General features: G+C 40.9%; 1 protein-coding gene across 3 annotated transcripts in view; it reads left to right on the forward strand.

Annotated features, from left to right (window-relative positions):
* The window catches only part of Dars2 (aspartyl-tRNA synthetase 2, mitochondrial), a 28,323-nt gene extending 18,510 nt beyond the window's left edge, over nt 1-9,813 (forward strand). For 2 of the 3 annotated variants that reach the window (XM_027417242.2, XM_027417243.2), the window contains 7 exons: nt 546-653; nt 1,683-1,745; nt 3,270-3,422; nt 5,364-5,582; nt 5,777-5,887; nt 7,167-7,242; nt 9,383-9,813. In XM_027417242.2, the coding sequence (XP_027273043.1) occupies nt 546-653; nt 1,683-1,745; nt 3,270-3,422; nt 5,364-5,582; nt 5,777-5,887; nt 7,167-7,242; nt 9,383-9,597 (945 nt within the window). In that variant the 3' untranslated portion in view covers nt 9,598-9,813. The remainder of the gene's footprint in view (nt 1-545; nt 654-1,682; nt 1,746-3,269; nt 3,423-5,363; nt 5,583-5,776; nt 5,888-7,166; nt 7,243-9,382) is intronic. The other variant, XM_027417244.2, reaches the window with a different exon arrangement.
* The last annotated feature ends 1,469 nt before the right edge of the window (nt 9,814-11,282 follow it).

The following is an 11,282-nucleotide window of genomic DNA, read 5'->3' on the forward strand; positions in this document are numbered from 1 at the left end:
CTTCACACAGGTACTGTTTCACAGGCATATATATACACACTGCATGAGCTTACATCCCTCCCACAATAATAACTATATAAAATTATAAAAACCTTACCTGTGGAATAGAGAAATGGCTCAGTGGGTAAGTGCTTGCCACACATGTGTAAGGACCTGAGTTCAGATCTGCAGAACCCAGGTCAATGCTGATAGTCCTGTGACCTGCCTGTAATTCCAGCACCTAAGAGTGGAGACAGAGCAAGTAGGCTAGCAAGATTAGCCATATCGGGAGCTTTGGGTTTGATTGAGAGACCCTGTCGCAAAAGATACAATGGAAGAGCATGGAGGACAATACTTGACATCTTCCTCCAGCCTTTACATGCATACCCATGTATGTGCATGTGCACCATACATGTGCCTGCATATATGCAACAATGCAACTGTACATACATATACATACCAGATATACTAGGAAAGTATAAAGAAGCAAAAAACTTACTTGTAAAATATTTTGAAGTGAAAATGACTTTGTGTTTAGTCATTCCTTTTTGTTATCCATTTTATAGATTGTGGATATCAGTGATGTGTTCAGAAACACAGAGATCAGATTTCTTCAAGATGTACTGGCTAAGCCCCAAGGAACTGTCAAAGCTATATGTGTTCGTGAAGGAGCAGTAAGTGAAGCACAATTCTATGTTTTTTCAGAATGTATATTTTGGAAGAAAACATATTCAATACTGGTTCAAGAACATTTGAGAAAGAATAATATAATTTATCTATATTTACTTGTGTTAGACAGGATCTCGTGTAGCCTAGACTGACCTTGACCTTACAGTCCCCCTACCTTAACTTCCCAAGTGCTGAGATTTTAAATATGTGAGACCAACCTAGTCCTAAAATTACTATTTTGAAAGAGATGTTACAAATTTGAAAATACTGAGAAATGTGCCTTTCCCCCACTATGTTATAATTCTAAAAATGTATCTACTTGCTAAGTAAACATACTTGTTAACCTAAAGTTTACAATTATAAAAAAAAAAAGATTATAGCAAAGAAAGTCTATATCCATTTGGATACTAAGTAGTTGAATATATTTGTAATGGTGGTTAGAAACTCAGTCTTGGGACTGGATACATGGCTCAGCAGTTAAGAATATGACTGCTCTTCTGAGGACCCGAGTTCTATTACCAGCACCACATGGTGACTCACAACTGTCTGTAACTACAGTTCCAGGGGACCGGACACCTTACACAGGCAAAACACCAATGCACGTAAAAATAAATACTTTTAGTCTTGCTGGACATGGTGGCATATGCCTTTAATCAGGAGTTCAAGGCAGGCAGCTCTCTATGAATTTGAGGCTACCCTAGATATATTTAAAGGAACCAGATCATCAAAATCTGGATCCTCTTGATCTGAAAGTTGTAGAACTCACCTTTGTACTTGACCTGCACATTGAATGACAGTCTACTGGTGACAGTCACAGCAGTCTCCAGTGAGACCTGTGCAATTGGGAAACAATGATCCTGTGGAACTTATAGCAAGACTTAAGCCCTGTGTCATTTTGAAGAAGAAATAGAGTTGTATTAGATCCCACTCTTGTAATGGAAAGACACAAATATGTTTATATCTTATTTGACACTGTGAACCTGTTATAAAGCTGAGTGTCATATTGATGAGTATACTTTGATTTCTTTCATCAGAAGTACTTAAGAAGGCAAGACGTCGAGCTCATTAGAGAGTTTGCAGCTCACCATTATAGTCAGGTAAGGAGCAGCGTCTGTGGGAATCTGTTTCTATTAACAACTGTGAGGCTCTAGTTTTGGTTTGGTTTTGGTTTTTCAGATTTCTTTTGGTTGTGTGTGAGTGTTTTGCCTGACTGTATGTATGTGCACCAAGTACAAGCCTGCTACCTGTGGACCCAGAGAGGCCTCTGAACCCTCTAGAACTAGAGTTACAGATAGTTGTGAGTCACCGTGTGGGGCTGGGAACTGAGCTCAGATTCTCTGCAAAAGCAATTATTACCCATAACTGCTGAGCTCTTAGGTTTGAGGGTCATTATTTCAGATTATATTTCTGCTGTGCATCTACTTTTACTGAAAGACTTCAATTTAGATCATTGAATATTTTAATAATTTATTTTATTTGTATATTATGTATATTGGTGTTTTGCCTCCATGTATGTCTGTGTCAGGGTGTCAGATACCCTGGAATGGAAGTTACAGACTTTCTGAACTGCCATGTGGGTGATGGGAATTGAAACCAGGTCCTCTGGAAGGGCAGTCAGTGCTCTTAACCACTGAGCCATCTCTCTAGCGAAAAATTGAATTACTATCATACTGAAAGTTAAACCATATTCTTTTTTTTTAATTATTTATTTCATGTGCTTTTATTTCATGGTGTTTTGCATGCATGTAAGTCTGTGAGAGTGTCATGTCCTCAAGAACTGTAGTCACAGACAGTTGTAAGCTGCCATGTGGATGCTAGGAATTGAATTCAGTTCATCTGCAAGAACAATCAGTGTTTTTAACCACTGAGCTATCTTTCCAGTCCCAAACTATATTCCTTTAATGTGCATATTTTAGGGGCTGGAGAGATGGCTCAGTGGTTAAGAGCACTAACTGCTCTTCCAGAGGACCGGGATTCAATTCCCAGTAACCACATGGCAGCTCACAACTGTCCATAACTCCTGTTCCACGGGATCCAATATCCTTATAAAGACATTCATTCATGCAGGCAAAACACCAATATACATAAAATAAATATTTTTTTTAAAAAGTATTTTAATCCAGTTTTTAAAATTAAATAAGTGGGCGGGGGGGGGGGGGCTGGAAAGATGGCTCAGAGGTTAAGAGCACTGACTGTTCTTCCAGAGGTCCTGAGTTCAATTCCCAGCAACCACATGGTGGCTCACAACCATCTGTTATGAGATCTGGTGCCCTCTTCTGGTGTGCAGATATACATGGAAACAGAATGTTGTATGCATAATAAATAAAATCTAAAATAAATAAATAAATAAATGGGACTGTCTTCTGCTTGGAACAAGAAATCTGTTCTGTGAGGAAACAAATCCATCTCACTTTTTTTGGGGGGGGGGTGTTTTGAGACAGGGTTTCTCTGTGATTTTGGAGGATGTCCTGGAACTAGCTCATATAGACCAGGCTGGTCTCGAACTCACAGAGATCCTTCTGCCTCTGCCTCCCTAGTGCTGGGATTAAAGGCATGCACCACCACCACCAGGCTCCATCTCACTTTTGAAAAAAATACCAATAAGTTTTTTCTCTATCAAGGAAGTCTTACCTATATTCCTAAACGCCAAGAGGAACTGGAGTTCACCATTTGCTAAATTCATAATGGAGGAGGAAAGACTGGAACTAACCAGATTGATGGAGATCCAAGAGGAAGACATGGTGCTCCTGACTGCTGGGGAACATGAGAAAGCAGTGAGTAAAATTGTCTCAGCACATGTTGATTACATATTTAAAATGGACTGTTAGTTTCATAAAGCAGGGATGCTCTGCGTAAATTGCTATGCAAATGTCTTTTAGTACTTTATAGTTCACTGTATAAAAACTAGAGCCATTCTGTGCATGGTGGTATGGAGAGTAGCAGACCTCAAGTTTGAGACCAGCCTACACTCCATAGTGAGACCCTGTCTCCGTAAAGCAAACCAAATTGGGGGTCTTGGTGCAGTGAAGTTGTTGTATGGGTAAGGGCATTGCTGTCAAGTCTAATGGCCTGTGTTTGGTCACTGGGAACCCACATGATAAGAGAGAACTGACTTCCAAAAGTTATCTCTTCTCTCTGTCTTTGTCTCTGTCTCTCTGTCTTTCTCCCCAACTCTCCCATTCTCTCTCTTTCACACACAATGAAAATTTTAAATTGGAGTCTCTTCATTAGTTATCAACTTCATTGGCATTGTACACATCAGATCTGGGTCTTATTAGGAAATCAGTGCAATGATGAAAAGATACATTGAAAGATTGCAAAAGAAAGAAAACATTAATTACAAACTTGTACACAATGTATTCCCAAAACTATAAAGGGACAGTTCAGTCCACTGGAGGGGTAGGGCTGCTGGACTGATACCCCTCAACTGCTATAGTCAAGGCAGGACTGTCTCTCAGTCACAAGTGGTAGGTAAGTGCAGCCATGTACTAACAAAGTCACTTTTGCCAGGGAATCGATAGGAGAATGGGTGTAGTTGGAAAGGTCCTTGTAAAAGCTACAAATCATTAAAAGAGAAACATGAATATTAAAACTTGTAAGTGGGCATGCTAGCTCACACCTGTAATTCCAGCATTCAGGAGGAAAAGCCACCCAGGCCACATATCTGAGCCCATGTAGAGGTTAACAGTTTTCTTATTGTAACACAGCTAGAAAGTGGAGAAATCAGATCTAAACCATTAACTATTTCCCAAATTCCCATTTGTATGTGTGTGATGAGTGTGTGGTATGTTTATATGTGAGTGAGTGTGTGCACAGTGAGTGTCTGTGTGAAGGACAGAGGTTAATGTTGAGTATTTTTCCTCAGTCTCTCCCTTACATTCTGAGAGCTAGACTAGGTGCTTAATGAATTCCAGAGATCCACTTGTCTCTGCCCCACAAATGCTGCCTTTTACATGGGTGCTGGGAATCCAAGCTCAGGTGCTCATGATTTCATGACAGGCATTTTACCAAGCTGCCTCCCAGCCCTCAGAATTCAGTCTTAAATCAACATCTAACTCATGCCACCTCTAATCATAGCCAACATTTTCTGACTATTAAGTGCATGTCAATCCACACCATAGCGCTTCAGGAACTGAAAAACAAAAACAAAAAACAAAAACAAAAACAAAACTTACAATGAATGAAACTGGTCCCCATACTGTATTGGGTTCTATATCTTATTATATATCTTTTCTCACTTAACTTTACCAATCTTATTCTGTGCACCTGTGATTCCAGCTTCTGGGGGGGCGGGGTTTGAACCAGGATTGAGTTCAGTAGTTCAGGGCCAACCTGGAAAACAAAGAAATACCTCACCTCAATAAATAATGGAATCACTTCAGTGCTGGAGTAGGTATTTTATCCCATTTACTTATAAAGAGATGTAGAGAAATTAGTAAGTAGACAAACAGCTCAGAGCTTGGTCTGTGAGGCTCTGGTGCCTGTGTTCCTGGTCACTGTGGTATGAAATGCTCACACATTCAGCTCAGGCTAATAGTCATGTGTGCTTATCCATCTGGCATTCAGATCACCCTCATATCTTTGTGTCCTAATAAAGTGTCTCATGTAGTAATTGGCCAGTCTTTTGCTATAGCCTGGCCTTCAAAATTGAGCTTGTGTCATCTGATGCCCACTCTGCAAGAAGCTGACTTAATGTTTGTGTCTTTTGTTTACAGTGCTCTTTGTTGGGGAAGTTACGATTGCAGTGTGCAGACCTTTTGGAGATGAGAGGAGTAGTACTCCGTGACCCAGCACTGTTCTCTTTCCTTTGGGTGGTGGACTTCCCACTCTTCCTTACTAAGGAAGAGAGTCCCACAGAGCTGGAGTCAGCCCACCACCCATTCACTGCTCCTCACCCCAGTGACATTCACCTCCTCCATACGGAACCTGAAAAGGTACTATCTTTTATTTTATTCTTCCAAATGAAAATGGAATATCTAAATAAATACAAAGAACTTCAAGATTCACTCAGTAGAACCAAGGAAAAGACTGAGCCTACTGTTAATAAATTGTGTTTAAGTGCAGTGTCTTAGTCCTATAGAATTGAAAGCCAGAGAAATCTAACATGAAAATTCTGTGAATCTTGTAGGTTCGTGGCCAACACTACGACTTGGTTTTAAATGGCTGTGAGGTAGGAGGTGGTTCTATCCGAATTCATGATGCACAGCTACAGAGGTACATTCTGGCAACATTACTAAAGGTAACAAAATGCCTTCTAACCTTGACTTACTTTTGCCCACATATTGCTTATGAAACATTTGTTTAAAAAGGAGAGTTTACAATACAATACAAAATGTCAGCTTTCCTTTGTGTTTAATGTAGGAACTTGGAAAAGCAAATGATAATCTTTGCTTATTAATGCTTACTCTTTTAGTTAGGGTTTTTATTGCTGTAAAGAGACACCATAACCATGTCAACTCTTATAAAGGAAAACATTTGATTAGGGCTGGCTTACAGTTTCAGAGACTTAATCCATTGTCATCCTGGCAGGAAGCATGGTGGTGTGCAGGTAGACATGGTACTGGAGAAGGAGCTGAGAGTTCTACATCTGGATCAGCAGGCTGCAGGAAGAGACTGCTCACACTGGGTGTGGCTTGAACATCTGATACCTCAAAGCCAGCCCCCAATGACACACTTCCTCCACAAAGCCATACCTATTCCAACAAGTCTATAATAGTGCAGGTCCCTATGAGCCTATGGGGCCATTTTTGTTCAAACCACCATACTTACTGTGTGCTAGGGCCTATAAGACATACAGGCAGATGTGGTGGCTCATGCATCTAATTCCAACACTTAAAAGGTTGAAATATGAAGGTTGCCTTGCATTCCAGGCCATCTTGGGCTATCTAGCAAGACCATTACTCAAAAAGAAAACAAAAAAAAGTACCATATATACACTGATGTATTATTTAACCTTCACAATAATTTCTGTGAGTAGATATCCTCATTATGCTCATTTTATAGATGAAAAACTGAGGCAGGTACTAGCCCAAGTCACAAAGCACAGAGGTGACACAAGCCTGAAATCAGCTTTCAAGAGGCTGAGGTAGAGTTGCAAATATGAGTCAGGCTTGGGCTGCTAAAATCCTGTCTCAGCTAGTACAGGAACTGAAGGGTGGCTCTCGAGACCAAGCTTCTAAAATGTAATTCCAGTGAATGATAGCATTAAGAGGGAGAGACAGGTGGACCTTTCTGTGGATGTGTTAGTGTTTTGTGTTAAGGCTTGAAGCTCAAGCCAAGCTGGCACTCATTATCTTCCTGCCTTCTCCAGAGTGCTGGAGTGCAGGTGAGGGACTTGTCCTAGTCCATTGAACTTTAACCCTCTTTAAGTTTTGTTGTTGTATTTTTTTTAACATCTCCCAGTGCCATCTCACTAAGTCATGTCATTTTTAAACTGAATTTCATTTCCCTTATTATTTATTTTAGTCTAACAGAAGACTTTCGTTCAGTTTATATTTAAAATATGTTTTGCATTTCAGGAAGATGTGAAATTGCTTTCCCATCTGCTCCAGGCTTTAGACTATGGGGCACCCCCTCATGGAGGAATTGCCTTAGGTAAACAATTTGTCTTTTTGTACACTAAATTCCATTCCATTCCATGGCACTGTCTCAAATTTAGACTTTCAGTTTAAGGGGAAGGAATTGGGAGTGGCTGAGTCCAAGAGTTCCATATGAGTCTCTCTCTTTTTATTTCAGTAATTTATTTATGAGAGATGAGATTGAGTCCAGAGCCTTGTGCACCTATGAACACTTCATTTTTATTTTCCTGTCTAGTGTGGGATTGTGTCTGTACACTTGCAGAGAGAGAGAGAGAGAGAGAGAAAGAGAGAGAGAGAGAGAGAGAGAGAGAGAGAGAGAGAGAGAGAGAGAGAGCACAAAGTTGGAAGAGTTGGGAGGCAGAAGCAGGCAGATTTCTGCAAATTCAAGGCCAGCTTGGCCAATATAGCAAGTTCCAGGTCAGCCAAGACTACAGTGTGACCCACACACATACCCTTAAAAACAACACAACAGTAAAAAAGTGCCTACTACTCTTGCAGAGGACCTCATTTTAGTTCTTTGTTTTTTAATTGGAGAAAAAAATTAGGGGCTTATGTCAACTTTTCACAATTGCCTGGCACGTGCTATAGATTGTATCTGGGAAAGCACAGAAGCAAGGCAGAAGCCATATTCAGATTCAGGGTACACAGAGGACAGCACGCAGCATCTCCTTTCACCAGATTGGGTTCTATAGCTATGGTCTGGCATCCAACAACAATAAGCATGTCTTACAAATTGCATGTAAATATTTGTCATGGGAGGCATGAAATCACATCTTAGAACAATCCAGGGAACAAAATGCATCTGAGGTAAAAGCCCTTCTGCCTTTTTTCCTGAGGCCTCTCTCACGGTTCCCCCAAGACATTGTTCACCATGTGACATTCTTTTGACTGTGATGACCCGGGTTCAATTCCTAGTACCTACATGGCAGCTCATAACTGTCTATAACTCCAACTCCAGGGAATTTGATGCCCTCACATAGATATGCATGCAGGCAAAACACCAATGCACATAAAATATAAATAAATCATTTTTTAAGAAATAATTTTCAAAAAAGAAAAAGAAGTCATACAGTATATTCTGATCACAGCTTTCTGTCCCCCAACTCGTCCAATACTCTTCCCACCTTTCTACCCATCTTTCTTTCTTTGGTCTGTTAAGACATGGTTTCCCTGTGTAGCCCTGAAAATTACTATGTAGACCAGACTATCCTTGAACTCAGAGATCCACCTACCTCTGCCTCCCAACTGCACCACCATAGCCTGGCCTCTTCCTTCCCTTTTTTCTCTTTTTAGAAAGAGAACAGTCAAGCAAACAAACAAAAATAGCGGTAAACATACATACATACATACATACATACATATGAAAACACAAGAGTCAAAATCATAATATATAGACAAAAGACCAGTTAAGATAAAGAATGCCTGAACGAAACAAAAAGTCTACAAAAATACTATTGGGTTTTTTTTTGTTTGCCATCTACTGCTGGGCATGGGGCCTGCCATTTAGCGTGGTTAAATAGGATTCCATTAGAGACCAGTGATTTTTCCTTTGCAAGTTGATTAGAGATAGTCTCTTGGTTAGGGTGGCAGTTCATGTCCACTTACCATTGGAACCCCCATCTGGCTTGAGTCTGTCTGAGCCTGTGTGCATGCTGCCACAGTCTGCTTTCTTATGTGCATCAGATATGGCCTGAATTTGAATTCCAACACCCACAACCAAGCAGCTCACAATTCCTTATAATTCCAATGCTGGGGAGCAGGGGGATTTGACACCACTGGCCTCAGTGGGCATCTGCTTTCATGCACACAGACAACACAATAAAAATAACAAAAATAAGAGCTCTAGGCCAGCCTAGATTATGTGAAATCCTGTATAACCAGGAGATGGTGGCACATGCCTTTAATCCCAACACTCGGGAGGCAGACAGATCTCTGAGTCTGAGGCCAGCCTGGTCTACAGAGCAAGTTCCAGGACAGGCTCCAAAGCTACAGAGAAACCCTGTCTTGGGGATGGAAAAAAAAAGTTTTAATTATATAACCACTAAGACAGGACTACAAAGTGAAACCCTGTCTCCAAACGATAGTAGAAAAAACAAGTTATTCTCAAAGTTAAGTTCTATGCATTTCACATGTTAACTTTATATTTTACATCATAGGGCTAGACAGACTGCTGTGTCTTATCACTGGAGCTCCAAGCATCAGAGATGTGATAGCCTTCCCCAAATCCTATCGAGGACATGACCTCATGAGCAATGCCCCAGATTCTGTGCCTCTTGAAGAGCTGAAACCCTACCACATCCAGGTCTCATGGCCAACAGACTCCGAAGAGGAGGATGCATCAGCCACACCTTCCAAAAACTTGAACTCTTAAGTTTTGTCTGCTTTGCTCTGCCAAACCTAATATCCAGAGCTGCCAGACTTTAGAGTCAAGCCTCCATGTGGAAGCACTCATCACCATATTAAGAAACAGAAGCTACCCAACTGTGGTTTGGTAATGTGACCCACTAGGACTTTCTGTGAATGGGACTTGTGAACAAGTTTTTTAACTGAAGCATTGTAAAACAAAATAGAAAACCTTTTTATTGGAGTGTTTAGAGTCTGTGATTTCCAAGCATGGTTTTCATAACCCAGATATGTTATTTAGGACAGGGGATATCAAGTCATAAAGGAGAATGTTTGCCTCTGTAGACCAGCCAGTTGTTCCAAGAAGAGGATTTAAATTCACCCAGTCTCGACAGGAAACCATATAAATTGAGCTTTGTGTTGACCTTTCAGCTATTAATATACTAAGAAGTAGCATGGTAGAATTTAAAAAGTCACAAAATTCTATTCAGAATTGCACCTTCAGCAACTTGCAAGCTTCTCTTAAGTCTCTCATGCTGCTTATATAATGTAATTGATAATTGTCCTGGTTATCTTACAGGACTCTTGTTGCCAGAATCAGGAGGTAAAGCAGCACTAAAAACAAAGCTGTCTTAGTCATTGTTCTATTGCTATGAGGAGACACCATGACCAAAGCAACTCCTTTTATAAAAGCATTTAATTGGGGCTTTCTTACAGAGGTTAGCCCATTATCAGCAGACATGGTACTGGAGAAGTACCTAAGAGTTCTACATCCTGGGCTGGAAAGATGCCTCAGTGGCTAAGAACACTAGGTGGACTTCCAAAGGTCCTGAGTTCAATTTCCAGCAACCACATGATGGCTCATAACCATCTGTAATGAGAGATCTTGTGCCTTCTTCTGGCTTGCAAGGATACTTGCAGACAGAAGACTAAAAGGCAGCAGGAGACACTGGACCTAGCAAAGCCAGTGACACTTCCTCCAACAGCGCCACTCCCTGGTGACTTAGCACTCGAATATATTGAGCTTATGGGGCCATTCTTGTTCAAACCATAGCAGCTCAGTGGCAGGAGCACTTGTATAGAATGTACACAACTCGAGTTCAATCACCAGTATCACATCCATATACAACAACACTGAAGGCTTACTATAGCACAGTGCTCAGGTGGAAAGACTAAAGGAGGCAGGTGAGAGTACCTATTTGACTAGTCTTCCGTTCTTTTTTTGGTTCCTATAAAAATAGGCTCCAATACTGACGTGCAACTCATCCCTATAGCAAAGGTTAGATCCTGTGTTCTGTAAGGAACTAGAGGACTAAGAAGTCTTAAAAATGTGCCAAAAGGAAAACACTCCCAGCTGGACCTAATAGCACACATTTGATCCCAGCACTTGGAGGCAGAGGCAGGCAGATTTCTGTGAGTTTGAGACAAGCCTGATATACACAGGGAGTCCCAAGCCAGCCAAGGCAAAATGAGACCCTGTTTCCAAAAGGGCCACAGGCAAACAAGATGGCTTACTGGGTAAGGGTACTTGCCTTCAAATCTGAAGACCTGGATTTGATATGTAGACTCCACATAGTGAAACAGGCTGGTGTAAGTTGTCCTCTGCGCTCCACCCACATATATACAACACAAATGAATGGAAAGAGGATCTAAAAATATGGGCTGGCTGGGGAGAGGACTATGAGTTTTAGGGGATGTAGTTCAGAACTCCAT

This window comes from Cricetulus griseus, chromosome 5, assembly GCF_003668045.3.
Source record: "Cricetulus griseus strain 17A/GY chromosome 5, alternate assembly CriGri-PICRH-1.0, whole genome shotgun sequence".
In the NCBI taxonomy this organism is placed as follows: Eukaryota; Metazoa; Chordata; class Mammalia; order Rodentia; family Cricetidae; genus Cricetulus; species Cricetulus griseus.